This window comes from Diadema antillarum, unplaced genomic scaffold (genome assembly GCF_040938485.1).
Source record: "Diadema antillarum isolate AM-2024a unplaced genomic scaffold, OU_Dant_1.0 scf00000047, whole genome shotgun sequence".
Taxonomy (NCBI): Eukaryota; Metazoa; Echinodermata; class Echinoidea; order Diadematoida; family Diadematidae; genus Diadema; species Diadema antillarum.
The window spans coordinates 989,525-1,012,456 of NW_027270936.1; the positions used below are offsets into that span (position 1 = coordinate 989,525).

At 39.7% G+C, this 22,932-nt stretch overlaps 1 protein-coding gene across 1 annotated transcript in view; it reads left to right on the top strand.

Annotated features, from left to right (window-relative positions):
* The first annotated feature begins 276 nt into the window (after positions 1-276).
* Positions 277-22,932, top strand: part of LOC139715377 (dachshund homolog 1-like) — a 112,537-nt gene continuing 89,881 nt past the window's right edge. Inside the window, exon 1 of the mRNA XM_071626950.1 lies at positions 277-904. Coding sequence (XP_071483051.1) covers positions 507-904 — 398 coding nt within the window. The 5' untranslated portion in view covers positions 277-506. The remainder of the gene's footprint in view (positions 905-22,932) is intronic.

Genomic DNA, 22,932 nt, shown 5'->3' on the forward strand with positions numbered 1-22,932 from the left:
CTTCACCATGTTTAGGAGAAGCAAGGAACGCAATTTCATATTGCATGGTCAGTGCAATATTCACTCTGCTAGGCAAGGGATTTCTGGTCCCTTAACTTTGTTGGAATTGTTTAGTATATGCTTTCTTCTTACTTGTCCGCTTAGACGGACATGTTAGACACCCCTCTCATGATAATGGAGTGACCCGTATTATGACCTATGTAGATGTTTGGATTTACACGCGAAGAACCAATGTGTAGCATTTATTGTCATTTGTAGAACGTGATCGCATGGTCGCCGCGAAAAAGAACAATTCTACAAATCGTCAGTCGAGATTTTGCGACCAGCTGGGAAGAACCGCGCGTGTGGATAGTTTAATTCATTTATTGGGAGCTCACCGTTGCGGACCTGACTCCGCTTCAACCAGGTTATTCTTTGCCGAGCAGCTTTCGTGCATCGCAGGGAAATCTCCCCATTCGTGCTGTGGAGTGATAGTTTAGAAAAGAGAGAAAGAGGAAAAAAATAAGATGGGAAGCCCACCACCAACGCAAGTTCCCTTGAGTAGTGTTCTCTACAAGCTCGATCGTGTGGCCTACAGTACCCCGCCGCCTGTGACAAACGATCCGGCCAACAACGAGTGCAAGTTGATCGAGTATAGAGGAGCGAAAATCGCCAGCTTCAACATAAATGGGGATGTAATGATCTGCCTCCCTCAAGCTTTTGAGTTGTTTTTGAAGCATCTTGTCGGGGGACTACACACAGTTTACACCAAGCTGAAGAGGTTGAACATTACGCCCGTGGTTTGCAACGTAGAACAGGTGCGCATCCTGCGGGGACTTGGGGCGATCCAACCAGGAGTGAACCGCTGCAAGCTACTGACCCGAAAACAATTTGATATTCTCTACGAGGACTGCACAACAGCCAGGTAAGGCTTTAGATACTGAGTATTATTTAAAAATCGTCAAACTGACTATGTACTAAGCAGGTCATTTACGTTTAAGGCTTGGTAGAATTGTTGAAATTTGATTTTGTAACCGAGGTGCTTCTACCTAGTCCTAGGCCACTAGCTAGCTGACAGTTAGGCGATATTTCGTTGTTAGAATTTGAATTCATTGTACGGCTGTCTGTCGTATCAACTCCAACTCGACTCCTAACCTGTCAGATATTCTATCATTCCATTATCCTGCACGCTTCTAGAACAGCAAAGTAGGCCTATTATTACTTGAATTTCTGTCGGAAAGGTGCGAAAGTGTATTTTTCCAAGTTTGCTACCCTGAGTGTTATTACACTAGGAATAGAGTCGAGAGTATTTCAGTTCTCAATTGTCTGATTGATGCGTTCAACGTCCAATTTTTTTTTTTAATTAACTTTGGATTTAAACAGAGGAGTAAATGTACAAAACACATTTAAGGTCAGTCGATAAGTGAAGAGTTACAGAAGTAGAACAACACAGTTACAGGAGAAATTGTGATGTTGGCCCTGCTGTTTCTTACGAGATCCGAGAAGTGCTGCCGCACTCGTCCTTTATGTATAGTGGAGCAAGGAATGGAGCGCTTGCTCATCAGCGGCCAACGAGGTTGTGCTCAGCGGGCACCTTTCCCGACGGAGGCCATTCGATGCTCCGTTGAACGCCGCTACACACGGCTCGTGTGCGGTGTGTGCCCCCTATTACTAGTACTACTCGGAATTGTCAAAGATAGACTTGTACAAGGATCCGATAGGGATACTCCACTTCTTTGGGTTTACTATTATGAGAGTGATATAATCATTAATTGAGTGTAGTCTTTAGGATTTTTTTATTGTAGGTCCCTATTGAAGTATTATATAAATTCATTCCTGTCATTAATGTTTTCACATTTTAGTGCAGACTTAATGTATCATCTCCCTTAATCAAACTTTGTATTGTCAGTATAAGTGCAAATTAACATGACTAAAACTCTCCATGACACATGTAGAAACAGTACTGATTAGAATTTCCAACTTGATATTCTCCAATTTCTATTTAGTTGTTGCAATATCCAATTATCGATGTTTTAAGTTTCATAAGGTTGATTTACTATTAAATGTGGCATTGATAGGCATCACTCTACCTTGCTAGATATTTATGAGAAAAAGCTTCTTGACTTAAAGTTTTTAAGTCAGACTGAGGAATAATGAGCTCTTTGTAAGGATTTCAACTACATGCCACTCTTTGAGAGAAAAGGAGACAAAGTGCGTATATAAGTACAGACTGAACATTCCTTTCATTATTTGTATGGGAAGTGTGCAGAAAGGGGTACAACTGTATTAAGTTGAATGTACAACATTGTTGTGTTATTTCATGGTATGCTCCTGTCTGTGATACAGTTGATAAAGAAGTGACACATTGTGTACAAATTTTCGTAAGGACTGTTATTCATTGAGGAAGAATTTCTTTTTAGTCAATCAGGAAGAGGAAGAATTTCAGATCATCCTGGCGCTTGACTGCTGTCAGATTCTTACTAACTTGATCTTTTTGTGAATTCTTGTTGTTCTTTTCATATCTATAGCCAGAATTAGCAACAATCCTCACATCATGACTGAAATTCCTATGTAAGGACCATGTGCTTGACAGAGAAGGGTGATAGATTGTTTCTCCCTCACTCCTGCCCTTCATTTGTCTGTGTGTCTGTCCATCTTTACCCCTCCCTCTGGCCTGCCTTGCTCCTTTCACTTTATTCAATTGCCTTCTGGAGGATACAAACCTCCTCTTTCAAAATCACTCTCCGTCTTCAGTGGGTTCCCCCTCCTGCCAGTTATTCTATGGCAGACTGGTGAATACGGGATGGCTCGGGGCGGTATCGGGTGGCAGTTGACAAGCCAAGTTGAGAGCGAGCGGTCAGGAGGTCTGACTGGTCAGAGGTGTTTGACGTGGCTTGTGATGGAGGAGCAATAAAGAGGGGTGGATGACAGGTCAGCCTATGAGTGATTGGGGGGGGGGGGGGGGGGCTGCTGAGCATTTAGGTTTGAGAAGACTGAGGACAAGGAGAAAGAAGTAAGCAGAGAGTTGAACCATTGAGCTGCTAGTCTCTTGTAGTGGCTCCATGGTTGAACATTTAAAAAAAGAAAACTTCTTGTTGTGTCATGAAGAGGATGAATAGATTTTGTCTTTTTATTTTCATAGCACATCATTGCTTTGATCATTAAAATGTGTGCTTCTTATTAGTAACTTTGATTGAAAAAATATACACCAAAAGAAATAGATGTAAAATGTCAATTTGTGTGGTGATTAAAACAAGACATGAAGAAGAAAGACTAGTTGGAGGCACAGTGATTGTTACTTCTTGTATTCTGCTTTCAGGGATAGTGACCAAATGGGAGAGTATTATTTGGTGGTCATAGTTAAATCATGGAATGTGTATCAAAGAGAATTATCTCACATGCTTAGAGAACTTCAGCAGAAGCAAATGTTTTAAGGAGGGAAATATGGATTTGGCTATAACACAATGGAACATTTTGGCAAGGCCTTACAAAACAAGAAATCATTATAATCAAACTGCACACATACGTAAACGACCACATGAATAAGAAGATCGTGGTGTTTGTGAACAGACACCGTCCAGGATTTTGGAACATTATGGCAGGGTGTTACCATTGTACCATTAAGAGGATTCTATGCCCACTTTTTCTTTGACCCACATTGGCAACAAAGTCCTAGGATCAGCTGAATGCACAAAGGGCGAGCAATTTAGATTTAATGATCTCGTGAAATGCATACAAAAGAATGTCCCAACAAGTTGGATGACAATAAAAAATCACACGGTCGAGAAGACCTGTTGGAATTTGCCAGATGATACCAAAGGTAATGCAAGCATTTGCAGTAGCTGTGGCAGTGAAGTAGGGGAAATGTGTGGAAGATCTGGCAATTCAAAAGAGTTTGGTTTTATGGGTGAAAACAAGCTCTGATGGAATGACAGGACCCTTTTGTCTATATGATTGTAGCTGCAGCATCCATTGAAATAAGTCAAGACATACTGTTTGGCTACATTCTTGGGAATAATCTTTTTTAAAAGGAGGAATAATGGCAAAATATGTTATATGAAAAGAGATGTGTCTTCATGATGACTGGTTGGGGCATATTTATTAAAGCTGGTACCCCAACTTGGAAGTAATGTGAAGATTCCTTTTAACTTATTTTAATTTTGTAGCCTACATGGATAAAGAAAAAGAGAGAAGAAAAAAAAGCCCTTCACATTAACTGTAGCCATCTCATTAACATGCACTTCAGAAGCAATTTCAAATCATGCAATGCATAAAAAATGACCTTAAGTAAAATATATAGCAAAAAATAAATTGATTGATTGATTTATGAGTGAATCCATTTGACCATTTGCTTATTGCTTTATATTGCAAAAATTATTGAGGGAAAAGGCTGGTGTGTCAAGCATGGAGAAAGAGAGAGAGCTCTGGATGTATACAGTGGTAGTCATGTAATGCTTGTCTGACAGTAGGAATGCAGATTTATGAGTTATTCATTTATTTTTGATGGATTTTGGCCTTCTCCTGGGAGGAAAGCCACCCAAATGAAGATTTTATTTAGACTTCAAGGATGCACTTATTTCTGACCTGCGGCGAGAACAATCCACTTGTACAGTTAAAATATGATAGACCCTATGTAATTGTCATTGGCATGCTTCTTAAATCTCCAGCCGCATAAACATGACCTGGTCAGCGGACCCAATAATAGTATGAAAGTGGGAACACATTAAATTAATGTTGTTTATTGGAATCCTAGTGGCAGAAAAATCCCAGCTCAGCAACATGAACGGACAGAAATTGAAGAGGGATAAAAAAACCCCAGTACCTGTAAGTAGGAAACATGGGGAAAAAGAGAGAGAGAAAGGGGGGACAAAAAAAAATCACATTCGGTCTTTTATTGACCAGACCATCTTGTGTCCATGCCATTTGGGTGGTCAGTGCAAGATCTTTATTTGCAGTTTATTGATGTTGACCAGTCCATTGAAGGTCAAGAGATAGCTAATGTTGTGGTCAGAGGGGAAAAATATTTAGATAAGCAATTCAGTGACCGCCATAATGGTCATTTATTTGGAAGGAGTAAGGAGGGCTGTAATGCAGGGATTTACTGCTTTGTGTTCCTGCTTAGACATCTTTCCTACTTGGTTAGTCATATTTTGCCCTGACTGATAATACTGGTTTTATCAGGTAGGCCTAAGCCCTGTACTCCAGTTATTTACTCGATAAAAAAGTAGGGGTGGAGGAAGAATAGTTTACGGTCTAATACATGTATACGTTTATATTGAATATTGTATGTATGCATATATTTTTCATTGTCTTTGAAATTCATTGTCAGAGTATTTAAAACTGTCATCATTGCTACAGGAGTTTAGGGTATTTGGAGACTTGTGTGAATTTGCTTTGCATTACTGGGTTCTTTCAGCAGCTATATCATGACTGGATTAGACAAAGAAAAAGTCACTCTTAATTCTTCAGTATGGCCTGCCAATATTGTATTTTACTCTTTCAAAATATAAACCAGCAACAGCAATTTCCTCTCTATTTCTGCCTGGTAGAATTACAGCAGCTTTGTTTTCCATCTTCATATATGCTGATATTATTGGTCAATAATAACCAGTTGTCTGAAATATTTTCAAATAAATATTACAACATGTGAGGTGAATTCAGCATTGAATTTCTACTTCTTTTTTGCAAATGCACAATAGCAAGCTGTCGATATTGTCATTTTCTTTATTAGAATAATTTTCCCTTGCCTGCCCTGTAAAATATATGACTGCTGTTTTTTTTTTCTGTCCTTAGAGTGGGATTCTTAGTCACTAACCAGCAATTGGCAGAAAATGTTTACAAATGAAGATTGTGTGAATTCGAGGTGAAATGGAGCCAAACAAAAGGCACGTCAACCATCATGTTTCAAGGAGTTCTTTTTTCTCCCATTATTATGGGGGGGGGGGGGGGAAGGGGAATGAAAGAAATAAGGATTGACTCGGAGAAGAGAATCAGTAGGACAAAGTGTCGTGTATGCAGGGAGAGGCGGATCAGACTGAACTTGACCCCGCAGCTTGAGTCGCCTGCCCCCAAGTCATGCTCGACGATTGACCTTCGCAGCCTGCCGGGGTCATTGACTCGGCAATTATTTGCCGATGAGAGAAGGTGCTTGCAGTCTGCACCACGTACGTGACCATTCATAGGAGTAGAGGGTTGGGCCGGTTTATTCGTTCCTCTTCAAATGTTTTTTGATTTCTGTTCAACCATTATTTCTGTGGCGAATGACAGGTTCCGATTACCTTTCTCCTTCCTGTCAACATTAACTCCATTTTGCAAGAATATCTCGCTGACAGAGTATTGTGAATGTATTTGTCACGTAATCGCACGATCAACACATCAGTACGGCATGTGAGTCAAAACAATGGAAATCGTTTGAGAACTGTAAGGATATAGCGACGGATTGTAATCATGCAGCTCATGTCCTCTTTGCTGTCCGTGTGAGGCCAAGTGCTCACAAATCAAGAAATGACTTCCTTCCCCCTGCAAAAAAGTGCAGCATTTGTTAATGACGTGTGTGATGACAGTTTGATTGCTGTCATGATATATTGATATGATGTTATGGGATGGGTGAATCATGTTTTAATTATTGTGCATTACATCTATCACTTGGCTTTGAGTGCAATGCTTGTGTGTGGACAGAGCCCCGTGTGAGAGAGCGGGAGTTGGTTGCAGTTGCCAAAGCCGTCGCTTGTAATGAACCAGAGGGGACGGTTTTCCACTTGCGCATAGTGCATGCACCCCTCGTCAGCAGAGAGAAAGAAGAAATCTGGCTGGTCGTCTAGAACTCCTCACTACCATCTGAAGAAGAAACTGCCTTCTCTCACTGATATCTCCTCCAAAAGCCACAGCAGAGAGAGAGAGAGAGGGAGAGATAGATAGAGAGAGATTGTAGGGAAGAATTAGAACTGATAGAATTTCTCCAGATGTGATCGTAATTCTGTCCTGATGGGGCTTCCTTTGTAGTGGAGGTGTCTTTTTGATCTTCGCCCGGCAAGGGCGATTTCTGGTTGCTCAATTGGCCGGCGACTGTTATAGCATCGCGACTCCCTGCTCGCTGGCCCAGATATAGGATAATAATTGTCAGCAATCAGCTCAGAGTGCGACATAATGTGATAACAATCATCATGTTCACTTGGGTGATTTTATGAATCTGAATCCCGAGTACTCCCGCAAAGGAAGTGGGTAAACGCACTTTGCCTTCTCTGCAAAGTGATAGCCTCTCTTTTTATTTGCTGAGACACTGCACAATTTCTTTCACTCCTGTTAAGTTTCACCTTCATTGGATCGCACTTGCTTGCATTTTTACCAAAACAGAAGGTGTGAGGAATATCACTTGCATAGACAATGTACTTCATGTATTTGATTGTTTTTAGCAACAGTTTTTCATGGTAACATTTGTAACTTTCCTCGTAGACCTAAAGGGGGAAATATATTTGTATTATTACATACAGGTCCACTTCAATCCTCCGCTCCAGATTGTACTTCAGTTTTATGCTTCTTTTTTATCTAGCCATCTGTTCTTTCTTGTTACTTCAGTCTTTGCAACTTTTCTTCTTGTTTTTTTTTTTTTGTCTTTCTCTTCATCTTCTAGTGTTTCTGTCTTTCCATGGCAGATGTTAGTGTTACTTCTTACCAACGTCATCAAGTCAACCTGTTAATGAGGAGTTGCTACATATATCAACTCCAGTCAATTTTCAACAAAGTCCTTGACTTATGCTTCTGGGCCTATTGGTGTGTGTATTTCTCTGCCAACACTTCAACCAACAGAATGAGATCATTTCTTCAACTCCCTTCCTTTTTTTTTTTGGGGGGGGGGGAGGTAAGAGGGACTCCAAGATGTTGTTCTATGGCACGCTACACCCGTTCATGGCGAGTTTGCCATCTGCACCAATAATGGGGCAAGACAGACATCATGAATTACTTTCCCATTTCCAATGACTATTTGGCGGTTCCTCCTCGTCGTCTTCAAAAAAACGGTGTCGAGCTCTCCCCCATCTCCACTCTATCATGAAGGTCTTCCAGAAGGAATCGTCATCGTCCAAACGCGCAGGAGTGTCCCCTCATCTGTTTGAACATCTTGTTGGGGACATGTTTCTTTGCTTCATCGGTTTTTCGCTATTGTACCAGCAGGGGTGATGTGTCAAAAGAGGAGGAACAGTTTCTTTGATCCCGGCAGTTGGTTCACTTCACAATTGCTATGTAAGAATACATGATATTGATATCATTGACACCTACACTGTATGTAGTTGTTGTAATAAGTGACGCTGTGCTCTACGTTCTGAAGAACCTACAAATTACTTGACTTTAAGCTTCCAGTATCAAATGATCAAATGTAATTGAACTCTAAAGAGTGTTTGTGCTTGAATGGAACACAATGTAGGCCTATGCTATCATGTAATTCTTCCAGGATGTGTCAAATGTCTTCAATATTCATAACTGCAATGCACATTCTGAGAATAGATGATTGCTCTATAATGGATGTAAACTTATACTCTGTAAATGGAAACATCTGCCTTAATGTGTGAGGGTTTTGTTTTGCTTTTTTTTTTTACAATTCAAAAAATTGTACATTTATTTTCTTCTGCATCAATCCTGAGCTGAGATACACTGTAGTGTATGGCAAGAATTTCCTTTTGTTCTGGTGGGCATCACATTGCAGTCAATTTGTGTGGAATGGAGCCATTAGGTGAGCCAGTGAATCAAACTTAGACTTTGAGTCAGCATACTGAATAAGCATAATTGTACATTTGTGAAAACACATCCAAATTCATGACATAATAGATGTGAGTTTTGATGGTCATCTCTCAACCTATTGATATATATTGCCTGTGACTCAGGGTTTGTGTTTTTGTTTGTGAAGTCTTGACATGAGCGGGAAGAAAAAAAAAAACGGGTAAGTATCGTAAATAGGAACAAGAAGAAAACAACAACTACAGGCGGAGAGTGAATCAGCACGTGTATGGATGTCAGCTCAATTAATGGAGAGGTATTGTGGTGATTTCCTAGATCGAGTGTGAGCGGTGTGACCCTGGCGATGTGCTTCTTCACCAACCTAAAAGTTGAGAGATTCGGCAGGGGGGGGGGGGAGGGAAAAGATGAAGATGACGACTTGGAGTAAGTCTTGCTCAGTCTCAATTATGATGTGTGGTATGATGATCGATAGGGCTTGACACGCCATAAGGTAAACTCGCTCCAAGACAAAAACAGAACATCTCTCAAGCCCAATTTCCGAGGAGATGTTACAAGCTTGGGGTACAAGTGTCTGGGAATGGCTCTGTTCTAATGTTGTTCAAATTTGATAAAATATTGGAGTTTCAAAAACAAAAACAACGAGAACAAAACACAGACAGAAAGTCTGGTTGCATCTTAAATGTTTGTGTAAAAAGGCAAAATTTTTTAAAAAAAGGTGCACAGTCAACAAATGTTTGATATACACATAACTCTCTACCAGTTGCTCGTTGGACCGCTTCACAGAAATATGGATAGAAACTGAATAATGTTACCACCAAAAGAAACAGACATTACTAGCATGTGAGAATAAAAAGTGTATGCATTTTTTGTTGTAACCCATTGGTGACTTGATCGTATACAATGACAATGGCATTTTTGAAAGATGGTCCTGAGATTGTTAAAGGTCCTGTTTACCTTTGGGAGGAGTGATTTCAAAACTTTTCAAGATATTTTTTCTCAATAAACTATAACTGTAGATGGTTTAGTGTGGAAACATTTTTATTATACTTATAGTTCACATTTTGTGTATTTAACAATACTTAACGTCGATTGTACGGATTCAAATGTTTACAGTGGTTGTTTCTATCCCTAACTCTCATTTTAGAACTATTTTAAAGCACTAATGCTGGGTTTTTGTTTCATCTGCAAATGTAAATTATGCCTTTAAGCAGTGGAGAAGAAGAAATGTAAGTCTGGAAAGGCATGGCAGGGAACCAAAGAACAAAGTCCCCAGTGGACAAAGCAAGGACTCATGAAGGAATTGGAAATGGAAAAATATTATATTACCTATTAACACCTGTCCTACCAAAAAGAGCTACACAGAGGAAAGTAAGCTGCTGTTGTAATTCTTCTTGGCTACATGTCTTTAGTGACACTGTTGTGGCTGATGGTTTCTCTTTTTACGAATAGTATTTCGATTTTTCTCACTTTGTTAGCCTTCACATCATAGTTTATGATTAGCAGATTTCACAAGAAAGCTGGTATCCATGTAAGGTTTACATGTCTTCCTGTGTTACCAACTGTTTCACATGGTTCATTACCCCTGGAACAATGAAACTAAACAAAAGGAAAACATGGAGGTGGAGTTTCAAGTATTTTCCTTTTTACTGATGCAGTTGTTTTTGTTTTTTCTTATTCCTTGAAAGTGTCACCATTCTGAAGGCGATAAAAAGCACACTATGCATACCAGCACAATGTCTTAGACAAGGTAGAATCCCCTCCCCCCCCCCCCCCCCTTGAAAATGGGTTGATTACACCCCTTGCTTCACTTTGCTATGTTGCTGCTGCTAACATTGATGTGGCAGTAATTTTCTCAGTAAAGGAGAGAGGTTTGGGCAAAAGTGCTGGTACAGTCAACAGTTTGTGTTTACGATATTAATTATGTGCCTTTGTAAATGCAGCCTGTCTCAATTTGTAGATGTGTGCAGTTGCACGACAAGCTTTTGGCACAATAGCGACAAGGAACTGAAGAGATTCTCAAATGGTAGAGGTTTATTTTTTTTCTGTCTCTTTTTTTTTTCAGATAATAATATTCCTACATCAGATATTGTGCTCTCTGTTTTAAACGTATCTTACTTGAAAATTTTATGTCTCAAATTGTCTTATAAGTGACTGCTAACAATATGTAAGAGCATTAAGGATATTTGTATTGTCTGGAAGTTGGGCAATACATGATGGAAAGGGAGTGCTTTTTATTGCAGGGATTCTCTATAAAATCTCAAACTGTGGTCACACGAAGATAAGGGAAAGGAGTTGTTAAGGTTAATTCTCACGTCCATCAAATGAATAGAGTCATGTTTATAATATGCTTTCGCCTCACATTTAACGATGTGTTTTCTTTCACAGATCAGAAGCGATAGTGTCTCTTGTTCGTGGACATTATTGAGTGGGACTTTGTGCGATGATAATCTGTAGATACGACCCCTCGGATATTAGGCAGAGACCAATTGTGCAACATGAGCGTGTCACAGATCATTTAATTGCATTTGCCAAATGGTTTGTGGTACATTGAAAGCAAGATTCAGACTAGATTGATGTGTGTGGTTTCCTCATCCACCGAGCCATGCTATTCATAGTAGGATGTGATAATACGCTGATGGCAAAGGAATGGGCATTTTGTTGGTTTTGTTAAGGACTCTGGTTTTGAGACCTCTTCAAAATCATCTCGACTCTAAAGTTGGGTAACCGCATCGACCTACACATCCCGCATTTCTACAAACTGTGGCAGCGTGGCTACATCATTCTTCATTCTCAAGCTGCATTCACAAATGATTTAACAAGATCCTCACTGCCTATGCCTTGTGTGCTGGTGGTGGGTAAAAACAGGGAGGTGGGAAGAGATGAAAACAGGAGCAATCTTTCCAGGAATCAGGAAAATAGGGCGAAGGGGAGCACAAAGCATGGGAAGTGTATACAGCACTGGTCATTCAGTGGATTCCCTATCTGCAAGATTAGCCACAACAATAGGAGAAACTTGGATGGTGGGGGTATTAGCTCTGGGGAGTCAAGAACTTGGAGGAAAACCAATAGTACTGACAATGAGTGTTTGACTTGACAATGGGTGGTAAATGGGAGATTTTGAAGAACTACCAGACAGATATCTTAGGTCATAGCAACCCCTTTTCCTGTGTGAGTGAGGAGTTGGGGGGGGGGGGGGAGGGATAGGGGATAATGGTTCATTGGAAAAGAATATGAATGCATTCATTTTGTGTGATGGCAGAGCCGCCATCTTCATAGCTGCTCAGAAGCAAAATGTGTCTGCTAGCTACTTTTCCTATTCCGAGCAACGGTGAAGTATAGTAGTCTCCTGTGTATGTATGTATACGTGAGGGAGTGTGTGTGTGTGTGTGTGTGTGTGTGTGTGTGTGTGTGTGTGTGTGTGTTTGTGTGTGTGTCTAAAGTCAGGAAATAGGCTGTGGATATTGCAGTATTGTGTGTAGCTCTCCCTATATGTAGTAACAATTTTGTATATGATATATGCACCTCTCTTTTCAGTGTAGGTTACTTGGCATTGGCCCCAGCACTGGAAATAGTTGACTTGGAATTGAATGCAGAGTCACCTCAGAATCATCATAAAAAATTCACAATGCAAGCACTGGTGTCACCTTTTTTTTTTTGTTATTTAGTTTAAGTAGGCTGACTTGCAAAATTATTGTTTTTGCACAGAAAAGAAAAGAAAAAAGAATGGGTGGGGGGGGAACAAGTTCATCATGAATATTGCTGAGTAAATAGTGTGTTTTCTTTTTCGTAGGTGACTTAAATGAGTCACTGTATGATGATGATATCTGTACTTGACAGGTTAGGATGGATACATTAGTGCATAGTAATGGTACTGGAGCTAGAGAATCATGGGTATGCAGCATTTGGATATGTAAGGAACCTTTTAAAATGGCAGACTTGACTGTAAAGAGTTGGAGGAGTTGAGGAATTGACCATGGTCAAATAAATGTCAGCTTAAATATAAAGTACAAGTAAACAAGTAATGGACAAGTACAGCTGAACTAACAATGAATGTCTTTGAAATGACTGTGTGTCTTTTGATAGTTTTTTTCTTTATCCCCCCCCCCCCTTCCCATGTCCCTTCTTCAGACTCCATTCTTCCAGTTTTTGTTTATTGCTCCCTACTGGTATGCAAGAAAATCCCCAGCTTATCTCCTCAATTTGAATGATAATGATAGTTGGAGAAAGATTGAAAGAAAGAAAGATAGAAAAAAAAAATCTTGAGTTTGTTTGGTCCCTTTGTTTGTGTGCCTGGCCACCATGGCTGACTGAGCTGATTTCCACTGGAGATGTGGCCAAATAAAAGCTCAAGTTCAAAAGAAGAAGTTGGCCATTAATCTTCAGCATTGGAGTGTAAAATGCAATGGGGTTACATATCAGTGGATTATGTCTTAGGCATCCAGTAATAAAGAAGAGAATGGGAGGGAGAGAGAGAGAGAGATGGAGAGAGAGAGCGAGACAAGAGACATTTTAGCTTGTAACCCAAAGACACCTCTGGCTCTATCAAACAAAGAAAGGATTGACTCTGGTTATCATCAGGGATAGAGTTTCTTTGTTCTGGGCAAGCGCTGATGCCAACTATAGGTGGAAATCGTCATCCCAACCCTAGAAGGAACTGGTGGCTGAATTTGAATAAAGGTCACAACAAAGGTTTAATTAACAGCTTATTGCTCTAATAGAAAACAAGAAGGGGGGGGGGGGGGGACTCAGTATGTCTCTGTACTGCCATTATCATATGGAGACTTTACAATTTGTGCCTCCTTGTTAACACTGCCGGAACAGCTAAGCATCATGTGTAAACTAGGTACAATGTAGGTGCACTGCTTTACCTGATGAACAAAGCAAGAGAAGAAACTTTTCCTGTAGTGCAGCAGATTTCCAGAGCGAGTTGTGTATTGTCAGTAAACACATAAATGGATTGGAATGTTTCTCAACCATTAGAGATGACAAGTTTTCATCAAAGTGAACACATTTTGCTGCCTACATAATCTCTTTGTGGGTATTCAAGCTTTTGAGTGTGATTTCAAAGGAAAATTATTTCTTGATCGATTGTAACACAAGAGTTGAAATTTTGTGCCTATTTACAATACCATGATTTGTTTCTTTTGAAAGAAAAATTTTGGAAACATTCATCAACTAATTTATGAATAAATATTCTGCCTTTTAATTAAGCCAGTGTCAAAAGTATACGGCATTAGGAATATGTCTATTGATATTCTTGAATAGAAATATGGTTCTTTAACAATTTCACAATTAAGAGGGGAATAAAAGGTTATGCAAGGCAAAATAGGAACAGGAAAACCAGAGGAAAAAAAAATACATATACTGTAATATATATATATATATATGTATATATATGAGAGGGATAGGAAAATGAATAGTAAATATTGATGGAAAGAGACAGAGCACAAGATGGTAAGGGTAGGAAGAAGAGGAGAGGCGTGATCAAACAAACAAGGGATGAATATTTTAAGATGATTAAAGTTCTAGATGAAAATCTAGTGCATTCGAAACAGGCAGAGCAGTGCAGAAAATTTCACCTAAAAAAAGAAGACGTTATATTAGGGCTAGTGAGAGGCCTGTATAAGATTAAAAGCATCATAAACTAGGCTAATAAATGCACTCACACACACACACACGAGAGGGGGTAACAGTCCCAGTCATTATTTGCTCCATTAACTTTTTTTTTTCTCTTGCAAGATTTGATAGGGAGAGAAAAATGGAAGGGTTGCAATATATGTCAGTTACAACTGACCAAATGTGACCCAGTTTTCAGCCCTGTTTTCATGCTATGGTGTGTTAACAAAATTTGATATTTAGCATATATCATGTAGACAACAATGACAAAACAAACAATGCATGTCCTGCCGTTCCCGCCCCAGTGCAAAAATGTCAGTCTGATTTGCGGAACGAGCCACATTCCAAACAAAAAAGTGGCCCGTCTGATCTCCATATTATGGAATCCTACTGTCATCATCATCATTTACCTAGATGTGGCAGCGATACAGCCCTGCCTTTCCACCTCTCGGCTCATTAGAATAGTTAATCTCCCCACCATTATCCACATTATAGTCTGATTGGAATATCAAATGCACCGTAATCTGAATATTTCATCGGTCATTTCGACATCGCTCTGTCATAAGTGTTAATATTTGATGTGCCGATGCTCTCCAGTTTTTTTTTTCCCCATCATTAGTCGATATATCTATCTGTGTGAGATCTCTGGCTCATGAATGCTAATTACTGCACCGACAAAGGCTAGCCGTATTAAAGTTTGATGATGGCTGTAAATTAGAGCCCTCCGATGCCACCTGATTCTTGCTGGAGATCGGGGGGATTCTGTTTCACATCGGAAATGCATGTACAGTTGTTTCATTTTTGCCCTCGCTATCTCTCTCTCTCTCTCAGTGTCTGCTCGTCCGAGACCTTGCGCCCTCGATCTTGTCTATACCTTGTGGTGATGACTCTCTCTGTGGCGTTCCCTTGTGGTCGCATCCTATCCCTCATTCTTGATCCTGCCGTTACATTTCCCTTTAAAAAAAAAGACTAACAAATCAACATGAGAGAGGTTATTGCTGTGAATGTAATGGAAAGAAATGTTTTTGTGTGGATGTGTGTTCTCAATCGAATAGTTCCTTGAAATTTGATTTCCGGCGGAGTAATTTTGGATATGTGACATTTAAAATTGCACTATTTCCATTTGGGATGATGCCAAGATTCAGTGCATGTGTTCATCTGCATTAGTATTCACTGTTACTTCCCTTCTTGGAATATTTGACGTCCCTTTTTGGAATATTTGGAAGGGAATTGTTTTACACTTATGACGTTTGAGTGTTGTTGTTTTTTTTCCATGTGGTAGCAAAGAGATGGAAAAATAAGGACAGTGGTGCCATTGCATAACATTGGCAAAGATTCCAAGGGTATTTACACTTTACATCTGAGACTCTCGAAGCATACACATTCACATTACACACAGACCTTCATTGGCTCAATTTCAAAATTTCTGAGATGGAAATTTTTTTGAGCAGAAGTCCAGGAAATGACTTCTTGTTGCACTCTCGGTGATTTTCTGCAGCAATTAATTCCCCCACCTACGCTGCTGTGTCGGGGAACCCGGTCACAACTCGGAAGAGCGAGCGGACAACTCTGCATGCCACGAGCTCGCGTCCACCCAGCCCTACAGGGCTGGCTGGTTGGCGAGCTGTGTGTGCTGGCTGCCTGTGCATTCTGTCTCTTCCTCTCTCTGTCCTCTTCTCTCCTCGCACTGCTGCTCATGGAACGGGGAGTAAACCAGGCATAGCAAGGAGACGGCCAGCCCAGCCAGCCAGCCAGCCAGCCAGCCAGCGACAAGGGGTTTTCCTCTTTGCTGTTTATCTTAGCTGCAATTGTTACAGCTGCGCTGATATTATTGCATTTCTCTCACGATTGTTTACCCTATAATCCATCCCTGTTCATGCATGCTCCATGGTCTACACAGGGCTGACTGGTGAATTTTTTTTTTTTTTTTTGTCAAGGGGAAAAGATTGGGAGGGGCTCTGTCATCTCAGATGATAGGGTGTGGGAGGTTACCCTTCCTTCATTCTGTGTATGAAGGTCAACATAATGTAATGAGGATGCATTACTAGATTTGGAATTCACCACAGGTGCACTGTATGAACAACAAGAAAATCTGCATCACAACAGTGCATAGTCAGTGGAATACAAAATACAGCACAATTGATGAACATATTTAAATTTTAAATGTTTAAATGTTTATGACACCTACATGATTCTTGGTGTGCTCCCTTCTGTATGAAAAGGGGGAGCACCCTCATTAGGAGGGCCAAAGTAACACTGGCAAGTGGCTACCACTTTCTTTGTGTACCACTACCAGCAGTGTACATACAATACCACTAGACAGTTGTGCAATCATGTTTCACTTTGTCATGTGATTAGATCCATTCGGATGGAAATGTATTAACATCATTGCACTGAAAAAGCAAAAGGGCACTGACTGCTAAGCTGCAGAGTCTGTGGAGCTAAAGCGCCTTTTGTTTCCGAACCGACAACATTACCAAAATTTCCGGCCGATGAGTGGGTACCTGTCATGTCAACCTGCTAAAAAATGATGTAAAAGCCGTGTGCGATGATGAAGGTGGGAGGAGGAGGAGGGGTGGATGCATGGAGGGAGGGAACGGAAGACGAACAAGAGTGGAACAGGAGAGGAAAGGAAACGAGAGATGGAGAGAAGGATGAGATGAGAGAAGGATTGAAATAGGAAGGATGATGAGGGAGAAGGAGGTAGGGTTGAGGGTGGAGGATTTGGTTTGGTGAGCCAAGCGGCCTGGAGGAGTGGGGAGGTAACCACGGCCACAAAAAAGGCCGTGGCACGATTTTGCCCGTCAAGTGACAGGCAGCCTGCTCGGAGGGTACACTTGTATTCACAGCATGCGTCTCCTTCTCGCATGGCGTAACTCAAGCTGCCGCGAAAATTGAGTCGTCTTTAATCCAGCCTCCCTCCAGACTGAATCGGGCTCTCACTACCAGACTTAATTGAAACAAAATAATATGATTGAAATGAGAGCAAATACAGAGGGAAGTTTCCGATTGTGGCAAATTTTAATTTCAGACCTGACTTGTTTGAACCAACATAGCTCTGATCCCCCAAATGAATGACCCCTCAGGAATATTATCCCCCTTTTTCCCTTTCTTTCTTTCAATTTTGGTTGGTTAATTCACTCTGTTTTTCTACCAAAAGGTGATTAATGTTGAGAAGGAGGAAATAAAACAAGAAACAGCATCAATCTTTGGCTGATTGGCATTTAATTTGCTGCATGTCTTTCAGAAAGAGTAATATTGTCAAGGAAAATTTTAGAAGAGAAAAAAGAGAGAAGGAGAAAGATATACAGTGGTACATAGAAAGGAAGGAGTTGATGTCTTGGACGGATGAAGTATTTGGGGAAAGGGGATTGCAAAGAACTAAATGTATGACAGTAGTAACAGTTAATGGTATGGTAGCAGCATTATTAAAGATGGAATCTTAGTCAAGCATGACACATGGACACCCACACACACAAACATACATGATTGAGTCACTTCTCAGTCTTTTAGTTCCCATTTTAAAGTCATTGCCATCGTAAACTTGAACATATCTTTCAGCAATGAATATGTAAAGTCATGAGAGAAATTTTGACAGTTTGTCAACTCTTCAAGTAAAACCTCACATTGCCAGTTCTGAACAGATAGGACAGTAACCCCTTTAAGCACAGACTTTGTACAGTGCTAATTTCTTTTTGTTTTTCAAAACTTAATTGCCTTACGTTTGCTCAACTCCTTAGACTTTGCTTTATTGTCAACACATTGATACTTCCCGACAGACGATATACATTGTATGATTGGATATGTAAACATGCTGTAGAATAAAAGCCAAATAGTGTTTCTTATTCTGCTTTCCAAATGGCGAAATGATATAGGCTTACCATTATCTTATCTGTAATAATATGACAAATTCTTGTAAGTAAAATGAAACAGAAAAACAAGAAATTGGTTCTGTAACATGATGTTGAAACATTTCCTCTGATGATAAGTAATATTTGTAGTCCCACAACATCATAAACATGTTGGATGCTGGTCGTAAATATCTTCAGTGAGCGTTTATAATTTTGATGTCCAAGAAACCCCTTATTTCAGAATATATGGGAGGTAGCATAGAGTTAATCACACTCACAAATAAAGTCAATTCCCATTGAAAAGTATTGTTACTAGAAGCACTGAGGCATGCAAATGATAATGAAATCTTCATTTTCTTAGGGGGGTAGTTCCCTCAGGTTGTATGGATGTACGTGGGTATATTATTGTGATATTATGTATATATGAGCTTTAAATAGCAAATTAAGTGCCTGTGTATTTATGTCGCATGTCGTGTGTGTTTTTTTTTATGTGCCTTAAAATGAGCATGTGTGGAGTTGTTGACTTGCCCTCATCTTTTGTCGGAGATAGTGACATCACATAGGCGGATTTACAGATCTGAGTGAGCCGGAAGTATTTGTGCTCTTTGGAAACATCTTCGTGCAGCTCCGTCGAGCATCCCCTTGCCGGGATTATCTCATTACCTGGGCTTCGTAACAAATAGCAAGAGACAGGAGGGGAGGGGTGGAAGCAGGCGGGGTTATATTACAGAGCAGTAATATTCAGTAATATTTGTGATCTGACCCAGGTTCTCTCTCACACAGTGACTTAGCTCGTTTGCCAATTTCCACCGCAAAACATTTCCCCCTCCGCCATGCCTTCGGCTGGGACAAAAAAAAAAAAGGAGAAGATAGAAGCACCTGATGTAAAACATAGAGATATATACATAATGAGGCAGGCATCACTTCTGTCCACAGACAAAAATAACACCCTTCTTGATGGATACAATTGTCTTGCATTTCCACCTCAGATCCTGTCAATAATCATAAGCTCTTCCAGATACCCCAGCAGATTTTTTCCCCCCTAGATTCCTTGCATTGATAGCTCCCATCATACTCTGATCTCTGATGAATGTATGTTTTAGCAAGTCACTCTCCTCCATGTTGAATGCTAGATTCTGTTGCATTAAGGGCTCATAGTCGCATCGTCTATTTGCATCACAGAGAACTGCTGTAGGAACATATCACCTTTTGCTGTTGATCAGCCTTTTCATCATGGAGATTTTTGTTCTTTGTTTTCAGCAGCGATATGCAATGAGATGCAGTTACTGAAAATGAAACAACTGATTTTTCTTATCGAGAGCACGTGGCACAGAAAACCCTATAGTGTTGTGCATGCTGTCCAAAGTCCCTGGCACAAAAAGGATTAAACTGTATTCTTGGGCTTTTGTTTAGCTTTTAGATATGCCATGCAGCTCAAAAATAATTTTTACGATGTTTGCTCACTAAATCCGTTTAAGCCATGCTTGTGCACGCAAAGAATTAAAAACAGAAAGAACCAGTGTGTAATTTGTTTTGATGTCAGATGCAGCTTGCCTTTTACTTTTTAGCCCTCATTCATGACATATCGTAGGGGTCATAACATGAAAAGTAAGGCTCTATATACTGAAATGGAAGTTCATATACAATGTAGTATTTTACAACTCATTTTTCCTTTTTGAGAGCTAAACTGGTGTGGAATGTTAAAATTTATCATCCCTGCTTTTGTGTTTTGAGGGTATTGGAGAAATCATAATTGATTGAATAAGAGTCAGTATTGATCCTCAATGACAAAGAGATCATCATCTGACTGTGACTTCCTTTCCATATGTCAATCAGTGCCCCATTTAGTATGTACATAAAATGACCAAGATGAATATACTTATAGTTTTTTTTTTTTGGTTTTTTTTTTTTTAGGAACCTGAAAAACTTTACGAGAGTCACAGATAGAAGAATTCCATGGAGATATGGCAAAGTCAGTGAAAACCCACTGGATGGCATATAAGAGAAGAAAAGCTGTGCAGAAGACCTAGTCATGTGATCAGGGTGGATCATTTTATGGTCTTCATAGGGCATCCTGGTAGATGGTTCATTGATGTTTAAAATTAACTAAAAATTATTTATTTATTTATTTATTTTAATTTGGATTTGATCATATATGTGTACATGTGCTTCATCACTCCATTTTATTTTATCCTTTTTTAAATATATATAATTGAAAAATGAATTTTTACTTTCTCTATGGTGGGGAGACTTTTTTAAAATTGAAAAGCTCTGGTGGCAAGCAGTTTCTTTGCATGCACAGAGATTTTTGTGAAAGTATGGACAGGATTTCAGCTATAAGTATATAGTCCAACCCAATATGCAAAAATTGTCAATTTTCCTGAGGAATTCATGAGGTTCAGGAGACATTGTATGAAGATTTCCTTCAATTTTTATTGTTCCTTCTGAATATGAGAAAATATATTGAAAATATCAATAGAAGTTTTATAAGCAAAGTAGAAATTAGAATATGTTTCTTGGTAAAAAAAAAGAAGAAAAAAAGCAAATCTAATCTATCCATTTTTTTCTCTTTTTTTTGTCACCTTTGAATTTGTCACAGGTGTGAGAAGTTTGTGATATTACCTACAACAGCAGGTTTGCCTGGGGAAATTCAAGGCCTACATCATCAAAGAAACGGCTCCTGTCACATTTTATTAATTCTTTTGGTGTGAGCGTGCAATAAGTTTTTGGCATCACCTTACATTCAACTGCCCAAGATTTTGATCATGTATATTGTCAGGGAGTTCTATAGCGTGAGCAGCTGAGTGATAAAAATAGCAATATAAAAGAGTTAAGACATTGTTTGAATCTTGTTGCAAAATGAATTTAAAAAAAACCAACCTTTAACAAGCAAACTTTAGTGCATTGTTTCATGCAAACTCAAAGGAAATGTTTTGTAATTTTGTTTATCATACACTGGTTGTCCTCATTATGATCCTGTCTGAAACACTTTGATATTCCAAAAATTTTGAAACTGTCGGCCTCAGAGCCTTGGAATAATATCATGAAGAATATTCCCCCCCCCTCCCCCAGCACTCACGCACTGGATCTATTCAATTAGTCCCCACTCTCCTAGAAATGATACATAAGTGTAGTATGTATTCCTATGGTATTCAGAGTGTGATACACAGAACAGTCATGAGATAGAATGATGAATCTTTCCATCTTCTTCTCTGTTGCACTTGCAGTCTTTCTTTAACAGCTGATGTTGTAGTGAGTTTCAAAATGCACAGCATATTTTGGTGCAAACAAATTTTCTCTAATGTCTTTTTAATGGAACTACTGAACATAGACGTACATGTCCAAATTTCTGTGTACGATGAGACGGAGTAGACCAGTGAATAAGGAAGTATGAAATTGCACAAACTTGATTGGGAAACCCTGCAAGCTAAACAGTAACTTGTACATGTACAGTGCAGATATGACATTATGGAGGAGTTATTTTATGAGCAGCTCATTTCATTGCTGTTGTTCATCCGCCAGCATACTAATGAATCTAGTGCTGTAAATGGTCAACATGCATGCCCATTAAAAAAATTCAGGCAATCAATCCTAACTACAAGTATACTGCTGGTTGAGAGTATGATCTCTACCAGTGTAATTGAGTGAAACTTTGCTACATTACCTCTTTCTTCTTTTGTTAATGAGGAAAAAAAAAACCTTCTACGTCTCAACACTTCTCGCAAGGTTTTAGCAAAGTTGCTCTGCACCCCCGGAAGATTGTCGACATATTTAGAAAGGATTGCTTTCCCCCCCGCACACCAGTGTTAGGAGGTTAACATCTTTCCCCCCATCCTTTTTTTTTTTTTTTTTTTAGATGCCAAAGGAGAATCCTCATCAAGGGTACTGTTTGCAGAGCATTTGTCTTGTGAGTTCACAATCCTAACCCAAGTTCTCCCGTAGAAAGAAAAAGAAAAGAAAGGGGGGGGGGGGGGGAGAGGAGAGAAAGAAAGGAGACAAGGGGGATGGTATCCCAGAAATAACTGTTTCTTTTTCTCCATCTCTCTCTGTCAGTTCAACTGTAATTAAATTGCTTCGTTTTGTGGAATTTAATTAAATAGCACAGGCTGACATATTTATCCAACTCTCAAACTGACAGCTTTAATTAAAAAGAATTTGCCGAGGAGAGCTGGGGGGGTCGTGTACCTGGTGGATAACAGTATGACCTAATATTTGCTTTATGTAGTCGTGGCTGAGGGGGGGGAAAGCCTCTCGGTGTAATTGTGACAACATGGCCTGTATTTGCCCAGAAATGACTGGACACACAGGACAAATTAAAAGTCTTGAAGATTTGTTTGGTGGAAGGGTGGTAAATAGAGACAAATATTTTTACTTTGCATTGAGTAGCGTTCAGCTTGACCCCCTCAAGAAAATGATTAAAGATTCCGCGACCCCCTCCCACAAACTTGTCTTCATTTCTATCGTTTGTCCCCCCCCCCTGCTAATTCTTCCTGGCCCAGAGATAGAAATTCTGATTCCTCCAAAATGAAGACTCGCTCTGTCACTTCAGAATGTAGGACAGATGGCCCTATTTGAAAGATAAATTTAATTAAGGAATTCGGTCAGAACTGTGAAGGAGTTGTTGAGAGGGGGAATGTTCCATCATTAGTTTCTTGAAACGCATTCAAATATGAATATGTGCCTCCTTTTTAACCAAAGAAGAAAAAAAAAAGTCCACTTTCTTCTCTGCTGGATTGACTTGAGAACTCGTAGAGGA